This window comes from Cydia fagiglandana, chromosome 16 (assembly GCF_963556715.1).
Source record: "Cydia fagiglandana chromosome 16, ilCydFagi1.1, whole genome shotgun sequence".
NCBI lineage: Eukaryota > Metazoa > Arthropoda > Insecta > Lepidoptera > Tortricidae > Cydia > Cydia fagiglandana.
This window is the reverse complement of record NC_085947.1, coordinates 18,239,490-18,261,886: the sequence shown is the minus strand read 5'-3', so window position 1 is coordinate 18,261,886 and position 22,397 is coordinate 18,239,490. Positions and strand designations below refer to the sequence as shown.

At 38.9% G+C, this 22,397-nt stretch overlaps 2 protein-coding genes across 2 annotated transcripts in view; both read right to left on the bottom strand.

The window, feature by feature from the left end:
* LOC134672067 (protein VAC14 homolog) overlaps positions 1-22,397 on the bottom strand; it is a 443,464-nt gene that overhangs the window by 185,836 nt on the left and 235,231 nt on the right. The gene's annotated exons all lie outside the window — the stretch shown is intronic.
* On the bottom strand, positions 6,961-12,918 carry LOC134672119 (esterase E4-like). The gene is made up of 3 exons (XM_063530033.1): positions 12,732-12,918; positions 7,776-9,019; positions 6,961-7,176 (listed from the first exon to the last, which is right to left on the bottom strand). The coding sequence occupies exons 1-3, from the start codon at positions 12,891-12,893 to the stop codon at positions 6,963-6,965; spliced, it is 1,620 nt and encodes a 539-aa protein (XP_063386103.1). The 5' UTR covers positions 12,894-12,918; the 3' UTR covers positions 6,961-6,962.

Sequence of the window (22,397 nt, the reverse complement as noted above, 5' to 3'; positions counted from 1 at the left end):
GCAGCGATTTTGATAGCCGCAGATTTCATACGTCATAATTTCGTAGAAATTTGTTGTTTAAAATAACACTTGCACTGCGTGGGCTATCAAAATCTCTGCAGACTTTTCTTGGTCTAACTCTATACACCGTGTTTTTATTGAATTCCGTTAACTTCGGGGTATGGTTAAGTACATTTAAAATAACTAAATGGTATAGTTAATTATCAAAAAAAAAAAAATTTTTATGAATATGTTTTTCCAAAAAAATAAAGTTTAAAAAGTAATTAAATGGAGCATATAGCGTTGTTATAACACGGGCATTACATTTAACTCAACCAAACAATTGAAATCTTTGACATATCAATGTCATTTCGAATATCGATCGACCGAGATTGTACTTAAGTTTAGTAGCAAATGTATGAACTCATTCTAAACACTGATCAATATGTAAGGCAAGTGTACACGCTTGTAGAGACCTTATAGGAAAAAAATAAATTATTGATTATCTCCGAAATGGAGTTAATTAGAATATCGGTGTCTTTGAGAAAGTTACTTGATTTAAGCTCAGGAATGCACCCTTGAAATTAACGGAAACAAAAAAAAACACGGTGTACATATTACTAATCGATAAAGAAGTCCAGTAATTTAATTTTCACTTTAATACGACCGAAACAGATGTCTGGTTTTCAATGCTGCGTAGGTACTGGGAAGGATAAGGACCTATTCATATACCTAGGTACCTACTTACAGCTTGATAATCGGTGACAAGGCAGATTCATTCTACTGTGTATAAGAAGGTAGCTATAACTATTATCACGAAATCCTCAGGCTTTAGGCCTGTTGCAGGTGTTTTTTTACGAAAAAACGAAGAAGAGGATGTAGACAGTAGAGCCTATAGATCTCGTGTAATTAATTATCAATATTACTTCCCACCCTTCCAATACTTAAAATTCACGCATTATGGCTCATAAAACCATTAAAATTGAAATATCCCTGTACCATTCACCTGAAAGGCTCAATAGGTGATTACGATAATTTTATGAGAAACCTTTTCGTAGAGAAACGCATAGATTAAGTATTCCCCATGAAATGATATCCCACGACCAAGCTTTTCGGGTTATTCCCACATGTTACTGCTGGGATTTTATTTCCTTACCTTTGACTATTGACAACTGAGGAAAAAAACAGTACGTAGGTACCTAAGTACAAGTATTAGTTACCAACTCCAAACCAAAGTCTTAAATCACCAACTTAAGCTATAGCATAGACAAAGCTATAGGGTATCGTCTTGGGTCGTCTCATTCGTTTTTCGTCAAGTTCTTAAATTAGTCCTATTCTGCTTTCGTCACTCATTCTACATTGAAAGCCACCGACGATTGTAACGAATGTAGAATGAGTGACGAAAGCAGAATAGGACTAATTTAAGAACTTGACGAAAAACGAATGGGACGACCCAAGACGATACAAGCTATAGGTAGATACACGAAAAAAATATACAGTTATAATTTTAAACTAATTACGAGTATAACTAACATATCACCTCAGATAATCACATCACAGTCAGAAATAATTACAAGTCCAATAAAAAATCACTTTCGTGGTAACTCCTCGGATTTTTTCAGTCGTTTCCAATGGTTACAGTTACAGATCAGAAAGGTAACTGCTGAGAATATCAAATAGTTACCAGTGGTAACAACTTGGTTTCGGCTGGGAATAATCCTGCTTTTCATATGAAATAATATCGTTTTAAAGACAACGATTCATTGAATAATTATGTTAATTGCCGCAGTTATGGACAAGGTCGATAAAGAAAGGGAAATGATTGGCGCACGCACCCCGAGCTGACGATATAGTCCGGGGGCCGGCTGCATGAAACAAACCTCATCAAAAAATAGAATATACCTACCCTGTAGAGGTACCTGACATTTAGTAGATTCCAACGCACTTGGTCGGCCTAGGCTTAACCTGGCAGATTTTGTACAAATGGCAAAAACGTTGGACAAAAATTCATCAAAAAAAACCTCATCGAAAAATAGAATGAAACTTGTATGGTAGGATACCTGACCTTGAGGACAGTAAAAAAAAAGTGGTCGGCCTCACCTTAGCCTGGCAGTTTTTGCAGTCCGACCAGATTTATTGGGTCACGTGAGAGCTACAATTTACCTCATCGAAAAATAGAATGAAACAAACGGATTATAATAGCTTAAATAAACCTGTTGACGTATGTCTTGGTCGGCCTCACCTTAACCTGGCAGTTTTTGCAGTCCGGCCAAATTTATAAAAAAATCATCAAAAAATTTTTATCGAAAAATCGTCTGATACTTGTATGGTACGATAGCTGCCTTTGAGAACAGTAATAAAAAAGGGGTTGGCCAAATCCTGTGTTGGCAGGTTCCTGTGTCCGACCAATTTTGTGGTACCACGTGAGAGCTACAATTTACCACATCGAAAAATAGAATGAAACAAACGGATTATAATACCTAAAATAAACCTGTTGACGTATGGCTTGGTCGGCCTCACCGTAGCCTGGCAGTTTTTGCAGTCCGACCAAATTTGTGATACCACGTGACAGCTAGAATAGGACCACACATGCTGTATTCCATACGCATCATGACTTTGTACCTATCTGATGGGCGGGCGTATATGAAACGCCTTCTTGTACGTGCAGGTGATCCAGGTATACACCAAAGCTTAGTTTTCAATCGAACACTTGTAATATAAGAGGAAAAACTGCACGTGATCCTTCCAAAATTTAAATAAATGGTAAAATGTTCCTCCACGATGTTCTCAACGGGCATCTAGACTGCGTTGGATTGCTGTCACAGTTAGGGCTCCGCGCTCCCACGCGCCGAACTCGTCACACCACACTATTCCATATTCCCTGTCATCGTACCAATTATGGCCAAAATTCTATTCTATTAAATTCTGAGTAGAATCGCACGTACCTATAATAAATCGTTCCAAAACATTGACCCTTTCTTCTCCTCCAGACGTGTTTTCAAATCACAAATTGCAAAGCAACTTTCCTGGTAGTCACGCACTATCACACCCACTTACACACATACACCCACCCACCCACACACACACACACACACACACACACACACACACACACACACACACGAACACATAAATTCCAATAAATGCATACAAACTAATAGATTCGCTCGTTTATGTAGGTACTGTATGTATTTTTATTTTACTATTTTTTATTTATTGTTTACGCAAAATTAGAGCTATACCTACTATTTTAGGATTTTTTTTCCAGTTTACAGTTATTATTAATTTTTTCTCTTTTTCCTTGTACCTTAAAGACTTACAAATTAAGTTATATTTACGATTCTTGTACAGCACAAGTTACAAGTCTACCCACAGATGGTTTTTTATTATGTATAAATTACAGGAAGTTCTGTAATTGGCTATGCTATAAGTTCTCATGTTTTTTGTATATTATTTAATGTAAACGCTGTTGAACTTCTCAATAAATATAAATAAATAAAAATACACAAGATAACCTCACATGTATTAAGTGATTATCTTATTGTTATTTCTTCGACTCGCAAAGGCGTTATGTGTCCTTCAAACCATTTGATCTTATACATTTCATCTCTTAATGTCCAGCCACAATGTGTTGCATCAAATTTGATGCAAGTGGATTCTGCCGCACACTGCCACATTGAATTTATGAAAGCCGCCCGTAACAAGCCATACGTCAACAGGGTTATTTTAGCTATTATAATCCGTTTGTTTCATTCTATTTTTCGATGTGGTAAATTGTAACTCTCACGTGGTACCACAAAATTGGTCGGAGACAGGAACCTGCCAACACAGGATTTGGCCGACCATTTTTTTTTACTGTCCTCAAAGGCAGCTATCGTACCATACAAGTTTCATACGATTTATCGATAAAAACTTTTTGATGATTTTTTTATAAATTTGGTCGGACTGCAAAAACTGCCAGGTTAAGGTGAGGCCGACCAAGACATACGTCAACAGGCTTATTTTAGCTATTATAATCCGTTTGTTTCATTCTATTTTTCGATGAGGTAAATTGTAGCTCTCACGTGACCCAATAAATCTGGTTGGACTGCAAAAACTGCCAGGCTAAGGTGAGGCCGACCACTTTTTTTTTACTGTCCTCAAGGTCAGGTATCCTACCATACAAGTTTCATTCTATTTTTCGATGAGGTTTTTTTTGATGAATTTTTGTCCAACGTTTTTGCCATTTGTACAAAATCTGCCAGGTTAAGCCTAGGCCGACCAAGTGCGTTGGAATCTACTAAATGTCAGGTACCTCTACAGGGTAGGTATATTCTATTTTTTGATGAGGTTTGTTTCATGCAGCCGGCTCCCGGACTAATAATTTATATCGAGGGCGATAAATCGAGCTGGGTTGCGATTTTATTACAATTTTGTCAGTTTAATGGTTTGATGAATCCAGTAATATTGGGTAGTTTAATATTTAATTTCTGTCCAATAATGGTACAATTATAACATTTTAAACGACGTCCTATACTGTCAGGTGCATTAAGGTATATATTAGACTAATTAATAATAGACTACTTATGTCGTAACTTTGAAAGCGGATAAATTATGAAAATCTGTAATTAATCGCTTTGAAAACACGCTTCTGTTACAGTGGAGTGGAAAGAGCTTTTAATTTAGTAGACAATTGCAATTTTCAAGATTATCCCGTTTTCAAAGTTACGTGGTTCGTCTTGTGTCGCCTCTCGCTGCTTTCCCCCCCGGGCCATGGCCCCTTTGGCTATATAGAGCAAATACGCCCCTGCCAATATCGAATATCATAACCCAGCCCAGTATTAAGTAGAGAATTTAAAATATAATATACCTAGACTTTCACACGTAGGTACCTAGTCCGTAGTGACACTGTACATATTAGGTACTTGTGTTTTACACTTGTATGTAAGGATATAAAAGCAGGTATATATAGTATAGATCTATAGGTACGTAGGTAGTAAAAAAAAACACATGTTAAGTAAACAAATATAAAATATCTTTTATTAATAGGTCGTAAGTACCTATATAAAAAAGACTTAAAACTACTAGGTATATTAGAATACCCACTATATACCTATAGTAAAACGACTACACATATTAATATTATTTACTTAATGAAAACCTACACGGATAAATTACCTATATTTCTTATTTAATTTATCGCCCGTTTTGGGTACTTCTCATTTAAAACACTTTCTTCAAACTGCCGATATACCTACGGTATCAAGCTTCACCAGCCTTAATAAAATCTCATTCCACTCGTGCATCAAACGAAACCGCCCGGGAGCGCAGTCAAAAATGCACGTATTGGCAAAGTTGGGTATTGAGCAAAGTTGCTTGTCCGTATATCAGGGGCGCGAATAAAACGGGCACGTGGTATCTTGTTGCGATAGCGGTCCGGCAGAAATTGAATGAAAACATTGAATATTTATTCTGAGACGATGCCGCGCTGCAGCTCGCTCGGGGCGCCCAAAGAGGGGCGACGCCAGAGGGGGGCTGTTTTAATGTACAAATGTTCGACTGTGTTTTGCTTTATTAAATGTATATAACGTAGAATATAAATAGATAGTTCTGACCTTAACAATTCTGAACTGTGGATAAAAAAATAATAGGTAGAGTCAGACCAAAATAACTCTGCAGAAATGTTAAATCGTGCAGGTGGTATTTTAAACGTCTAACTTCTATGAAATTATGACTCTACATAAGAAACCAGTAGTAGAAGAAACATGCATCGATTAGCTAACGCGAATGGTTCATGAATCATTTAAAATTACTCGACATGATTTTCTCCATAATGAAGCTTTATCACGATAAAACCCGTAGGTACCTATTAATATTCATAATATATAATCTATCTTCATATGTCCGAGATTTACGAAACTTTTGTAGTTAAAAGCAGTAAGTCACAACCCATTTTGTATTTGAGACAAGAAGCGCTTTTATACTGAAGTTATACGCTCTGCTTTTCACTTGATGATCGGCGTTTATTGCAAGAAAAATATATAAGAATATTACGTAGGTATTTCAAGGAGCTCAGACGAAGTTCGCGTCTGTGGCGCTAGTCTCTGCGCGGCCCGGGATCATCTTGCGGCTCTCCTTTTAATATTTGATCTGCATATTTATAAATCGCGGACTGTTGGCTGTTGGACCCGCGTGTTTGCGGATTTGTAGTTTATTTCCTGCTCGTTTGTGTTACACACGGACAGCTACGAAGGACTAGCTCGTTTGGCCTTTGAGGAGCTTTGGTAGCGAAGAAACGAAATATTGTTTGACTAAGTACCTACTTTATATTCTACTTCAGTTTGAATATTGTGTGCGGCAGATAAATTAAGAATACTAGTTATAGCTAAAGTTGGAATGAATGAGTACCTATAACTAAATAGTTATCAAGATAATTGATCTACTTATGCTAATGCTATTACTATTAGATAATACTACCCTTTTAGAAGATCGGTAAAGTGGCATTCTATGGAACTTGCTAACTATGTAAACAAAAGTCACTTGTCATTCATCATTCAGAGACAATTTCAATATTGTTTACATAGTTAGCAAGTTCAATAGAATTTTAGGTATCTATTTAACTCGTTATTAAGATTACAAAAGTTGCATTATCCACTGTACACACACATCCACTGTACGTCACATACAGGTTGTCCCAGAAATGTGGGACTTGGGTGTGGATTTTTTAGTGAATTTTTAAAGTGACCATTATTTTTTTTAAAACATGAGTTATATATTTTTTTTGTATTTTTATGATAACTGTTATGACTTGGTCTATCATCCGTTTACGGCTTGACGTCGATTTCTGGGACATCCTGTATGTATGTGACGTTCCACGGCAAAAGGTACCTTATGGGGGCTGGCGCTTACGTCGCATAGCGCCGCAATAATTTTGGAGCGGCGTTAATAATAGCGTAAGCGCCAACCACCATAAGGTACCTTTATCCGTGGGACGTCACATATCCCTACTCTTTTCCACAGCGTTCTTCACTTTCACATGGCACGAACCCTTTCTGACCGTATCGGCACAGCAGTTTCAACAGCAGACGGCCTTGATGTGACTCTGGGGCGGATATCACGGTGGACTGGCGATCCAGGCGTAACGTGGGCGTGCTTAGGGATGCGTTGGCGCGCGGCCAGAGTACTGGGAGTAGTGGAGTCCGGTGGGGGGTGGGGTCGCTGGAAAAATTGGTTTTGGTAAGGTATGACTTAGCAACATTACGATACCTATATAGCTATGACGTCTTAGTGACGTAATATGTAAAGTTTCTTTTGCATAAGTCATCATATTTAGTTACTTACAAGTTAATAGTGTCGTGTCATAAGGCATGCTGAGAGTATAAGCCAACATTTTTATGTATCTACATATATCCGTGCAGATGACCACATAGCAGGCGAACTTGCGCAACTCAGTTTGCAGTATCATTAACGAGCTGCGCATTGCCGTTTTGCAATGCATGTTTAAGTTTGTGACTTGGTGTAGGTTTCTAAATATCATTAGTGAAAAAATCATTCGCAAATTGATAAAAGATGATCCATTCTGATTCAATCGTTTTTTTGGATTAAGTGGATTTTTGTGACTGATCACGGAAGGATATCACGAAAAAATGTCAATTCATAGTGATAGTTAATGCTTCTGACTTTGTCGCAATACAAATTATACAGAAAACTGTTAAAGTTTGGGGTAGAAGGCGCGAAATCAAGAAATATGCTCCATTTCCTCGCATTTCAATTCACGCACTAAGTCTGAAGCGAGTTTAAGATTTCACAAAACTTACCCAAACTTCATAAAGTTAGCCAGCATAGTAGTCAGTCGCTCTATGAACAGTCTATCCTCAGACGACACGGGCAGCCCCAGCCCCGCCGGCTTGAAGATGTAGAAGATATCGTCAGAGTGCGACGCGCCTCGCAACCCTGCCTTATACCCGATCAGCCCCTTAGCAAAGTTCCGGCCGCCTTCGTATGAAAATATGTAATTGTACACAGGCGCTGACTTATCCACCATCAGTTTCGAAAACGCATTCACGGATGCATACGCAATCCAGTCTGAGTAATAGTTCACTACACCTTTCACGTTTTTACTGCTAATCTTCTTACCCCCAAAGTAATATGAGCGTAGTTTTTTTACTATCTTCCTCTTCTCTAGTTTAGAACACAAGGAAAACACTGATGGTAGTCTTTGGTCGAATTTTGAGTCCCATTCTTGAAAGTCCCGATCGCTGTTTAGTCCGTAGAACAACATGCCTTCGACGTCTGCGTATCCAAGAACCATTGGGATTGGCCTAAAAGATTCAGACTGAATTACTTTGTAAGGAGTATCCCAAAAGAAAGACTCTGGAAAATTGACATCTATACATGGAGAATATTTGAAATATCTGGTGCTCACTGACCTATCGTGCGTGGTTTTTAATAGATCTTTCAATGTCGCGTTCATAAAAGTGTTGTATACGTCTCGTTCAGTTTTGACTAGACCGAGTTTACCAGCGTCTTCAAAAGCTGGTTTTAAAGGCTCCAAGTTAAACGCCCAAGGGCTTAAAGGGGTTCCGCTCATAAAGATAGCTTTATGAAATAACCCATCACTAGATTTGGAGAGTAAATGCATAGCAGCAGCACTAGCGCCTGCACTCTGTCCCGCTATCGTCACGTTGTCCGGGTCTCCTCCAAACGCACCTATATTCCTCCTTATCCACTTTAGAGCCGCAACTTGGTCTTTCAAGCCTAAATTGGAGACTCCATTTAAGCATAAGAAGCCTAATACTCCGACTCTATAGTTGATAATGACTGCTATTACATTTTTGGTGACCAGATACTCAGGATCGTAGTGTGCTTTAGTGCCGTAGTAGTAGGCCCCTCCGTGGATGAATACCAGGACTGGGAGCTTGGAGCTGGTGGCCGGAGTGTAGACGTCCAGGTGGAGGCAGTGCTCGGAGCCGAGCGTAAGGAAGGAGACGCTCTGTGCGCACGCGCCGAAGCGGTTGACGGCGAGAAACGTGCCGCGCCAAGGAGGAGGGTCTCTCGGAGACTGGAAAGAAAGGAAAACATAAAAGTAAACTGCGAGTAGGTATGACTGCTGTATAGGGAATTCAAAAACTGGATCAGATTGAAAACCGGTTATTTAAAAAACCGGTCAACCGCTTAAAATCTGGTTAAGCGGTTAAACCGGTTTGTTGGAAAACATTTGTAAACGTAATTTTTGTATAGGTACATATTTAGCTTTCCTATATTTAATTTCCATAGCTTAACATACATAGTGATAAGAATATAAAAATAAAATAAAATGGGGTAGGTAAACTAGTTATAATTGACTAGATAGCAAAGACATTTTTTTTTATTTATTTAACATACACACAACCATCTTTACAGGCTATCCTAATTCGACAGTATGGAATTTTAACACAAAAGAAACTAAACAACATAGGTACATTATTACAAATTACAGTAACACAATACATATAACGTGGCCTTTGTGAATTCGTTCAAAGAACAAAAAAACAAATCTAACTCGATTAAGGGTCCGAATTGCGCGCGGAAAGGGGGCCTGGCGAAGGAGTTGCGTTCGAGCGCGCGGCTCGGCCAGCAGGCTCGGCCGCCGCCGCCGCCACACATACCGCTCTGGTACGTTCAAACGCACCTCTGCCAGGACTCCAGGATTGCACAACTTCCCTCGTACCAACTTAAATATATATGAAGCTAGCCCCAGTTCCCTTCTAACTCCAAGTTTATTGTATCCTACCATTTCTAACACGAACAATGTAGGATGCATTAATGGATAAAAAGGGGACATGTGATCAATAACATCTAAGCGACTTAAAATCGTTTTCACAAAGTGACCTTCTTTCACAATAAACTAAACGAGGCTCACTCACTAGGTACACTAAGCTAAATAAAATACTATTTATATTTAACGAGGAGTAGGACAATAATTATTAAATTACTACTCATAAGTGCTTGTTGAACAACCTGTTTGGTTTATAAGTTCTAACACTCGGGCTATATGAAATTATGAATAAAGTAAATTTGAATAAAATGATACAGGACAATATAGGTAGTTAGTTAATAGGGTATTTTATTTTCCTACTAGTCAAATCATTTACTTTTTTAGAACTGTCAAAAAGATTTGCTAATATGGAATTCGTGACGTCACGGTCAACTCATCTACTTTTTATTATATTTCTATCCGATTTATTAAACAGAACGTGTGATTAAAAATAACTCCTATCTGTGTTTTTCTAATAATTATCTGGTGCTTTATTTCATGCATGGTGTAAAATATGTAATTTATTTTAAATACAGCATAATATAATACCCTATTGACAACCTGTAGAGTAATATTTATCATTATGTATTTGAATTCGTTTAATTTCTACTTTAGCCTGTCAGCAAACTTAGTTGCGCAGGGCATCAAAAAATCATAAATTAGTACTCTTTATTATACTGCGGTTTTTTTAATGTCGTCTCGACGCCTATATCGCAGGAAAAATCTTAATAGCGCGAGTCAACCGCGCCGGCCGCGCGGCGCTAGCGACATCTCTCGGAGAACTCGACGCCTTGCTGTTTATAGGGCTTAACCCAAGCGTATACGCCGTATACCCGTTACTTGGCGTGTGGTGCATACGACGCGACGGCAGCAGTTATAATATGTATTCAAACCCATGACAGTTCCATCAAGTCGCCTTTGGATAGAATATAACAAAATAATTGAAGAAATAGGTTTTTGTTGTATTTATATTACTTAATTATATATTATTTTTTTAAATAAATCATAAGAGTTCCGCGAACAGTTTTGTGCGGAGTTCTAAAAATATTTCAAATATTTTAGCAAATGATTTTATAATGAGACATGTAGTAAAGGTTTATTAAGAGTCACATTAACCTAGCCGCCGCCATACAATCGAAGTTACGTCCTTTATAAGAATATAATTTTTACATACAAAATTTCTACTCGTTCTATTTTCTTTGTGTATTATATTCATGCAAAGTTTCATGGTATTTAATTAAAGCATGTCATTGTTAATTCAGAGCTTAATTTCTATTATACGTCGAGTTCATAAATATGTATACATTTCTTCACCTCAACCCATTGCAATAAGGTGAAAAACGTATACATATTTATGAAACCGACTGTATGCGAACGTTTTATTGGTGGCGGGTGCGTGTAACTTTTAAGAAGAAAATGGACCGCTTTTCCTTCCAAACGTAATCCCATTTTACTCTCAAGATATAAACATTAAGAATAAAGATTATAGAGTAACCTCCTTTTTCAAACATAAAACTTAGCAACCTTATCCTACACACTTTTGTTAAATGTCGTCTCTGTCTAACAAATATTCATGTCGTGAAGACAGATAGAGACAAACGATTATCAACGGTTTGTTAAATTCGACAGACTATGATTAATCACCATGTTTTTAACACAATAAGGGTAAATTGAAAAAAAAAACATCACTTTTAAGCCACATATTAACTATAAAAAATTTTGTTTAGAAATAATTATGGTTTAACAATGTTTCTCAGAAAATGTAAGATACTCATTACGAAACTAACATTGTTTATAAACAAAAATGTCTGCGAACATTCTACGTTGCGCAGAACATAAAAAAATTTGCAATATTAATTTATATTGCATTTTGACTTTGACTTTGACTTGAAAGATATTAGTACTGTCGCAACGCCTATGTCACAGGAAAAATCTTAACAGCGCGAGTTAGCCCCGCCGCTCGGTGGGAGCTAGCGACATCTATCGGTGAATAGCGTTAGTTTGAGTTCCGCGTTGCTTTTGTACCGCATTATTAGTTAAAACAAATTTTACGAGGGCTTAAAATTTAGGTGTGGATTCAAATCATTATAATATTGTGTAAAAATATTTTTCATAAAGTCAACATCCAGGGACGAAAATCGGACTTCATTTGTATCAAATGCAATATGTATTTATAATTCTAAAACTCTCATGCTCTCAACCAATTCCCTGTTTGTTAGTCTCCGTTGTTCGTCCATTTTCCAGTACAATATCCTGGTTCGTAAGTTACTTTATTCGTCTTAAATTAAATTAGCTATTCGTCAATTGCCAAGTTCGTTCCAAAGCATTATGCGTTCGTAGTTCGTAACACAAGTCTCTCTAGCTCTACAGTTCTAGTGCAAACAAATTAATTGCTTACGGTCAAAAATATTTATCATGTTTATTAGATTTTTTAATACGACTAACGCTTGATAACACCAAAAACAACACTGAACATTGTTCTGACCCCTATGCCGCGCCGCCCGCGCGGAGCTAGCGCCATCTATCATCGTAATGTTAGACCACTAGGAATTGGTAAGTAAGATGGCCCATAATCACAATATAATTTTTTTAAGTGATGCTGTTTTCACCAACATAATCCAGAAATGATAACGATTAATTAGAGGTTCGTCTCAATTTGATATACTCCAGTAGGTATAGGTGTGTATACATATATTTATCGATGGGCCACTAGATTAGACACACTACACACAAACGTCCTCCGAATGTAGGAAATAAACAAAATATATTAATGTTTAGACCCAGCTTTAATGTGTTCAAAATGCGCATGTTTTAAATGTTATAAACATAAAAAAAATTAAATTAAATTTATTTAATTCTACGAAAAAGTATCGCGAGTCACGATTCCACTCCAATATATCTAGGGATAAAAAGTAATGCTTGTGCATCGCTAAATTACTGTAGTGGATTTATTAAAAACTTGTCATATAACACTTACCTGAAATCTCTCACTGACAGCATAAGGTATCCCATAGTACCTCCGCTGGCCAGAAATGCTGCGGAGTCCCCTCAGCACCCCCTGCTCGACCCTGACCTCTGGGGTAAAGATACACACCACCGCCTTCACGTAACACAGTGCTAGTATAGTCCTTTTTCTCATTATGTCCACTCAATATTATTGTGTACTTGTCGGTGCATTTTGTTTTTCTTGCATTTGCCTACTTAAGGGGTAAGTTGAGTGGTCACATCTTTCCATACTAAGGGGTCATCCATTAATTACGTCACACCAATTTCTAGGTTTTTCGACCCCTCCCCCCCCCCTTGTCACACTTGGTCACATTTGGCAAACCCCTCCTAGTGTGACGTCACATTTTTTCTACGAAATCGCCAAATCGAATTAAGTAAGTACCTAAGAATTATTAATATTTTATCAAAATATTTTTGACGATATAAATATTAGTAATTTTATAACCCAAAACTCCTTAGGAAAGAAAATTAAACGATTAAAAACTATTTTCGTTTTAAAAACTTGTTATTTAAATGTACAGCGAACTAAATAATTTAAATAAATTTTCGGTTACTGATGAAGTTAAAGTGACGTCACAAAGTTTGTGTTTCCCCCCTCCCCCATGTCACAATATGTCACATTTTCTTGACCCCCTCCCTCCCCCTTGACGTGTGACGTAATTAATGGATGACCCCTAAGCACGCTCGTATAACTACTAACGTGATCGTTTCTTTCCACCGTAACGTGGTTTTGAATTCTAGAACAATGATGTCCGTGTCGGACTTTTAGCTTTTTTGATATATTTGTTTTTCATTTACAAGGCAAGATAAGGGTTTAAAAAAAAATGCTATTTAATTTTATTACGATTCCGCTTTGATAGGTATGATTTTGCCGACTGCCATTATAGGCATATCACGCTCCCCAATACCCATACACACGACGCATCATGCCACTACGATCCACTACGATAGGTACCTACACTAATCAAACCTCATCTTAAAGATAATACGAGTATTGTCTAAGAAAACTAATCCAAGAAACACTATGCGACCGCAATATTGTCCAACACGAAACTAAACACAATGACTTCACTTTTATCTGCACTTCCGACCAAACTTGCCTTTTGTGAGATTAAACGAAGTGTGCATCTAGCGAGATGCAACCGCGAGTGCATCGAGGGAAAGTGCAGTGGTTATGCAAGCTGGCTGCAGTGGGCCAGGGTGGGACGCTGATGGCGGTGGAAGGTCAAGATGATCTGGATTCTGGATTTAGAAACAGGTTAGACAATTTTATTCTAATAAGGTCGTAGGCCGTTTGGAAATAATTAGGTATGCTATTGTTAAGTGCCTTTATTAAGAGCCATACAAACCTCCGCTGCCATACAATCGAAGTTACGATCTCATTTCAGGAACAAGTGAAATATTTTTTTAAACAATTCTTGCTAATTTGTTTTTATTTTTCCAGTAAAAAAACTACTAATTAAATTACAAACCGAAATTAATGTCATACCTATAGATAAAGTTTTTCTTCGGACTTATATACACCGTGTTTTTTTTTATTTCCGTTAATTTCAAGGGTGCATTCCTGAGCTTAAATCAGGTAACTTTCCCAAAGACACCGATATTCTAATTTACTCCATAATTTATTTTTAATAATATATCTCCATAATCAATAATTTTTTTTTCCTATAAGGCCTCTACAAGCGTGTACACTTGCCTTAGGGCCGGTTTACATATTGATTAGTATTTAGAATGAGTTCGTACATTTACTACTAAACTTAAGGACAATCTCGGTCGATCGATGTTCGAAATGACATTGATATGTCACATATTTCAATTGTTTGGTTGAGTTAAATGTAATGCCCGTGTTACAACGTTACACGCTACATTTAATTACTTTTTAAACTTATTTTCTTTTTAAAGCAAAAATTTTTTTTTTTTGCAAATTGACTATGCCATTTAGTTCACTTTTACGTACTTAAGCATACCCCGAAGTTAACGGAATTCAATAAAAACACGGTGTATGATGTTTATTTTGATAGATTTATTCTATACTCCTCCAGAACGCAACAAAAGCGCGGAAATGTAAGAAGGACGCATTTCCATGTCCGCCCACTTTATAACAATTAGCGACGGGTATTTTTCTTTATTACAGCCGCCGACTTAATTGCTCTAAATAAATGAATTGTTTGCTGCGTTTGTTTGCACTCTCATTGGCTGAATGTGCTTTAGCTATTTTCTTTAGGAATTTAAGTTAAATATTTAGTTATTTAGTAAGCAGTTTAAACATTTTGACTTGAAAATAAAATCGGGTTTAGCGGTTTACCTACGCCTACATATACATAATATAAGAAGGTGCCGACCGTCCAGTCCAATCTATTTAGTTTATTTTTATTTTTAATGTTTGTATCTACCTTATAAATAAAGAATTATCAATTTCTGTATAATCCAGTATATTAAAGTTGCAGTCCTACCGATTTCCTAACTTTTGGGTCTTTGTCACATATAGTTCTATTTTGCTACATATTCATAATATTCATATTAACCTAAGCGGCAAATGGTGGCCACTTTTTTCGTTTAGGTGACTGATGAAGTCTGTCGGATGAAGTTTGAGTTGAGATCTTTTACAGAGTATATTTTTGCAACAGCGAATATTAGAATAGAATAGAATAGAACAGAATAGAATAAAATACAAAATAAATTTATTCAGAAAACGCTTAAATTTAGATATTCCATGATATTACAACTCTATTACATAATGTCTTGCCATTTTTCATAGTAGGTACAAAAAGCACCGCGAGTAGATTAGCTGGCGCGGCCAAGTTAGGGCCATTATTCAGTTCCATAGTCGTCAGGTAAGTGCGGTTATACGTGTCTTGGCCGACAGCGCCACACGACACAGAAGCACAACTTTTATTACCTACTACCATATTATAGCGTTTCATATTATCATATTGCTACGGTACGTGTAGCGTTTTAGTCTAGGCTGCCTAGGTCAGTTCTAAATTAACAATTTTTATAATTTGTTTTGATATAACCAAAGAGAATTTGAAGTAGAGAGTTACTGTCATGGTAAATTATATAGCTAGGTAGCTACAGTTCATTTACTGCCATCTTTCGACAGAAGATTAACTATAGATTAGTTAGTTTTTTTTAGCATTAGAAAGAACTCCACAGAAGCAAGCGTGCAGTTTTTAACAGGCTCTTTAATTGTTAATAATTATTGAATTATCTAATGTAGCATGGTCAATACAAATAATTTACTTCAAATTATTACCGCTAAAAGTGCCGGATTTGGAACCACAAGCTTACTTCTGCGAAGTTCTTTCTAATGCTAAAAAAAAAACGAACTATAGCTCGTAAAAGTGGGTTTGTTGGAAGTTACGTAAATATACTGTTTTTTAATATACTTATTAACTTACAGGGAACTTTGTTTCTCATGCAAAAAATATATCTAATCGTATCTCTAGGACGCCCATCAAGAGCTATCTCTTCTGTTCCGTGCGTATTGTAACATAGCGAATACAGGAGGCAGTCGTAACTACCTTAAACTCCTAGTAGCGGCAATTTGCCTCGCGACCGGCGGCGGCCATATTGCCAACTTGCCTTGTGACTAGTGTGTGATCAGTGTCATAGTCACTGTAAAATGTGTCGCATCAGCTGTGTTGCCGCCCGCGAGCCTCCCGCGCGCGCGCCCTCCCCCCGCCTCCTCCAAATCACGTCATCGTGTTTACGCGGATGTCGTCGCCGGTCCGAAAGTCGCATCGAACCGGATTAGTGTACCTGTAAAGGGTACTGAAGATCGAGCGGCTCCCAAGGAGAAGCTCCCTGTTGCCAGTGTGGATGAGGAGGATTTCACACTGGTATCGAGAAAGAAGAAGGCGCGCACGGCGCCTCGTAAGACTCAGTGTGGTACCGCCGAACCGGCTAATTCTGGCTTGCGGATTGCTACACCGAGTAAGGCGCTGTACGTATCGCGCCTGCATTATACCGCCACGGCTGCTGAAGTGGTGGAATATGTACACCAGAAGACCGGCTACACGCTGAGGGTGTTCCAGCTTCGATCGCGCCACTACGTGCACTTCAACTCTTTTGTGGTGCGCGTGCCGCGACCGCTGCAGGAGACCATCGAGTGCGCCGACTTCTGGCCGAAAGGTGTCGTCTTTCGGAGGTTCCGGGGCAAACTGCCGAATCCGACACAAGAGCAGCCGATGCAACGGAGCCACGCCGTTTTATCGTCTAAATAGTGTTTAGTTTTAAGTTTATAAACTACATATGTATGTTAGTCTGTAAGGTATTTGTAATATGGGCCTTGTTGCCTGAATTAAATTTCTAAATAAATAAAATAGTCTAATAAAACATGGTCTTCTCTTCCCAGAGTGACACAAGCCTACGTCACAATAACATGGCCGCTATATATAGCGCTATCGCATATTATCATATAGCGCTGTCGCATGATGACGTAGGCTTGTGTCAGTCAGGTGACCTAGAAAAGACGGGAAGAGAGTACCAGGCGGGGTATATTATTATACCATGATCAGTGTGATTGACGTGATTCACTGGTAGAGGCTGCAGCGGTATCATGGTCGCATTTTTATTACCTGTCATGCCATGCGTCACTTTCGCACTTACGCACTTAACGCACTTATTAGAAAGTGACAGGCATAGCGACAAATGATAAAGAGCCGACCCTATTGAGGCTACTTATTAGCCCTACTGATTCGATCGAACGATTGGGAGTCCGATCCATATTTAACATTTTAACGGCTTTGATTTTATTTTGATACGACCTTGATGATAGCTCACGCTGGTTGGTGCAAGCGAAATTAAGTGAAAGTTGTGCATGAGATACACCACCAGCACAGAATAAAAAAACTAAAACCGGGCAAGTGCGAGTCGGACTCGCGCACGAAGGGTTCCGTACCATAAAGCAAAAAAAAAAACGGAAAAAAATGCAAAAAGAAAACGGTCACCCATCCAAGTACTGACCACGCCCGACGTTGCTCACGTTTGCTGTATAAATCACGTTTGCTGTATAGGACCCCACTTAAATCTTTATTTTATTCTGTTTTTAGTATTTGTTGTTATAGCGGCAACAGAAATACATCATCTGTGAAAATTTCAACTGTCTAGCTATCACGGTTCGTGAGATACAGCCTGGTGACAGACAGACAGACGGACAGACGGACGGACAGCGAAGTCTTAGTAATGGGGTCCCGTTTTACCCTTTGGGTACGGAACCCTAAAAAACAATCTATTATGTCAAACGCGTCTATTATGACAGATATAACCGCTAGGTGGCGCACGTGCGAGCAGGCGTCCGTTCCATAGCAGAGCTCAGCAACTACTATGGCTAGACACCAAAATTGGTGTGGACCGTATGTACCTGTAGCGACGCGACGAAATATCGGAGTGAGCCAATTCTGCCACCTTGACTGGTGGTTGTATGATCAAAGTCAGTTCAAAACCATTAACAAATTTTTATATTAAAGTTGACCTCCATACGTGAGTATAAAAAAAGCCATAAATACTATTATTGTCTTGCATTTGAATTGCACCAGAACGAAGTCGACGAAATGTCGATATCTCTTTAAAAACAGAAAACGAGTCCTACGATAGCGGAGAACGTTTTTATAAGGAGTTCTAGTAAAGAGGGGCTATTCAGGATGGAATAGGAATGGGGCGCAACGAAGATATCTTACCAGTACTTTGAGTTCGAGGCGACGATTCGCCGATTGATTTTAGAGGTTTACCCTGGGAAAATACAGTTCTGTAGCCGCCGTGCAGGTCAGGATCTCGACGACTCAAATAAAATAATTTTCCAATGGTACTGGTTAACAAGGGTTTCTTAACTATACGGTTAAATGCAGAAGAGGTGGTTATTGTATGGAGGCTGATGAGTGATTTAGCGAAATTGAACAGTAAAAAACCGGGCAAGTGCGAGTCGGACTCGCGCACGAAGGGTTCCGTACCATAATGCAAAAAAAAACAAATCAAAAACCAAAAAAAAAGAACGGTCACCCATCCAAGTACTGACCACTCCCGACGTTGCTTAACTTTGGTCAAAAATCACGTTTGTTGTATGGGAGCCCCATTTAAATCTTTATTTTATTCTGTTTTTAGTATTTGTTGTTATAGCGGCAACAGAAATACATCATCTGTGAAAATTTCAACTGTCTAGCTATCACGGTTCGTGAGATACAGCCTGGTGACAGACGGACGGACGGACGGACGGACGGACGGACAGCGAAGTCTTAGTAATAGGGTCCCGTTTTACCCTTTGGGTACGGAACCCTAAAAAGGTGGTTTAGATTTAGGTGCCTCTAATTGGCCGCGATACAGGGTATATGGGGCCAAATTCGACACGTACAACTGTCAGATTTCGCATCCACGTCTCATCAACAGTTGATTTTATTGCATACTGAGTGTTGATTCCATCAACGGTGGATAATATCATTTGGTACAACCAAAACTCAACTCTAAACTAAGGGTGGTTCGGTTTGGTTTGCTTGTCACCCTAACTGTGGATTGTTAATGTCAAATTTTGACATTGTACGTATTCGAGAACTTATGATTTTTCCCACATCAACGGGAGATCAACACGATACGTCAAACGTCGCTTGTCGAATAGGGGTCATGGAGCGCTCCCGGCGGCTGCGTTTAGCTACTGCATTAGGAATGTATCGAGATTTTATACGAATAAAAGGTTGCGTTCGCAATAAGTTCAAAGAGCAATATTTAAGGGCAGGGTAGATTATTTTCTGACCAAATTAGGTAGGTAATGTAAATTTGTGTACAAATTAATAGTTTTACATCTCTATTTCCTATTGCCTAAATTCAAACTTTCCACAAAACAAGACAATTTGTGAAAGATTGGCCCATAATATTTATTAGTTTGTGTTTTCAGCCTTCAAAATACTGCCACCATTATACACCGTGGCCTCTCGTCGCACGCCACACGCCGGCAATCCGCAATGGACCGGCTCCGTGACTGCAGACGTCATGTTTACTAAGTAGATCATATATCAGCCTCATCGGCACCCGCTAACAGGACGATGAGATCAAAATACTGCCACCATTATACATCGTGGCCTCTCGTCGCACGCCACACGCCGGCAATCCGCAATGGACCGGCACCGCGACTGCAGACGTCATGTTTACTAAGTAGATCATATATCAGCCTCATCGGCACCCGCTAACAGGACGAAGAGATCAAAATACTGCCACCATTATACATCGTGGCCTCTCGTCGCACGCCACACGCCGGCAATCCGCAATGGACCGGCACCGCGACTGCAGACGTCATGTTTACTAAGTAGATCATATATCAGCCTCATCGGCACCCGCTAGCGGGACGATGAGATCAAAATACTGTCACCATTATACACCGTGGCCTCTCGTCGCACGCCACACGCCGGCAATCCGCAATGGACCGGCACCGCGACTGCAGACGTCATGTTTACTAAATAGATCATATATCAGCCTCATCGGCACCCGCTAACGGGACGATGAGATCAAAATACTGTCACCATTATACACCGTGGCCTCTCGTCGCACGCCACACGCCGGCAATCCGCAATGGACCGGCACCGCGACTGCAGACGTCATGTTTACTAAGTAGATCATATATCAGCCTCATCGGCACCCGCTAACGGGACGATGAGATCAAAATACTGGCACCATTATACACCGTGGCCTCTCGTCGCACGCCACACGCCGGCAATCCGCAATGGACCGGCACCGCGACTGCAGACGTCATGTTTACTAAGTAGATCATATATCAGCCTCATCGGCACCCGCTAACGGGACGATGAGATCAAAATACTGTCACCATTATACACCGTGGCCTCTCGTCACACGCCACACGCCGGCAATCCGCAATGGACCGGCACCGCGACTGCAGACGTCATGTTTACTAAGTAGATCATATATCAGCCTCATCGGCACCCGCTAACGGGACGATGAGATCAAAATACTGTCACCATTATACACCGTGGCCTCTCGTCGCACGCCACACGCCGGCAATCCGCAATGGACCGGCACCGCGACTGCAGACGTCATGTTTACTAAGTAGATCATATATCAGCCTCATCGGCACCCGCTAACAGGACGATGAGATCTTGAACGAGGTTTGAGAATCTTATGGTTGGTGTTATTCAGGTGTTGGCAAATTTTTGAGAAGAGGCAAGGCAGTAGAAATCGCCAGAGGGCCTACCGCGAACCACGTTCGACGTGTTACCTCTTCGCACTTCGGATTTATTTTTTGAAAATATACCAGTGTCTTTTACATATATTGTCTTTTTGAAGACCTTATCTTTAGAAGTAAAGTTTTTAGAATGATTATATCCGAACTGAAAGTTCTTACGAACTTGTTGGAGGAGCGAGTCTTTTATAGAAACTTGAGCCCGTTCTAGTTCCCGAAGGCTCGAAATTTTTGTTACAAATTTTAAGACACGTTCTCCTTAGTAAGGACTTCTTACGTACTTACTTACATACTGGTTCAAATACTTTTTTTAGTATTAGTTAGTAAATATAGATTTTATAACCTTAATTGCGTACTTTTTCCTTATCGTCATGTTAAAATCTTCTACATCTTTAAATTATGGACATTATGGTATACCTACAGTACGTAAAATATATCAAAATCGTTATTCAAGAGAGGACGCCGGGTTCCCCGAATGTTTTTGACCCTACTAGTAGGTAGGTACGATTTATGTCTATATTTAAGTTTTATTAACCTTTTCAATAGGTTTTCAAAAAAACTGGAAAATGGATTCGACTCTAGATTTATAAAATGGTTCTTTTTAGACGCATAGTCTCATAAAATATAATTATTTCTAGCTAATTAAGACTAGTATGACTCATATAATTAACCCCAGCCTGACTCTTGCGTCTAACCGTTCGTAACTCTGATTAACAACAAGGAGAGACCACCACGAGCTATTTAATAATACATTCTTAAATAGCGAGCAGCTGTCATGATCAGAGGCAGCTCGTTACAAGCAAGTTGCTCGCAGCAAGTTACTCGCCCGGCAAGTTCGCGATGCAGTATCGTTTGAAAAACTTTCCCTTTGTGCGCAATTATGTACTCTACTACTAATGTATGCTTTAGTTTAACTGCACTTTTGATAACGGAATACAAAAAATAATAATAGAAACGCTACCAAATGTACATATGTTTATGTTTATGTATACGATATCTTTACGATAAGCTGATGATCAATAGGACGCGTGAACGCCGGCAGTGTGCGATACACCTACTTCCACCTCGACATGCTACATCAGCGTTCCGTGGTAGTTTCCGATATGCAGCAGCAAAAATTTGGAATAATATTCCTCCGCCAATAAGGAACCTGCAAAATGTTAACACTTTTAGATGCAAACTCAAACAGTTTATGTATTTACACCAAAAATCACAGGAAACTTTGAGTCATGACACTAGTTGCATATAACTTGTTTTGTCTCTCGTATTTATATAGACTTACCGTTCGTTTTTGTCCCTTTTGCTTTGCCATATTGCTTCTTTTTTAACTTCTTTATAATTTTAAGTTACGCTTACTTAATATTGTATTGTCCATCTTCTTATAGTTTAATTTTTTCCATGGTGCGACCATGCCATGCCATGCTTGTAGATAGTTTTAGTTACGCAGGTTTGAGG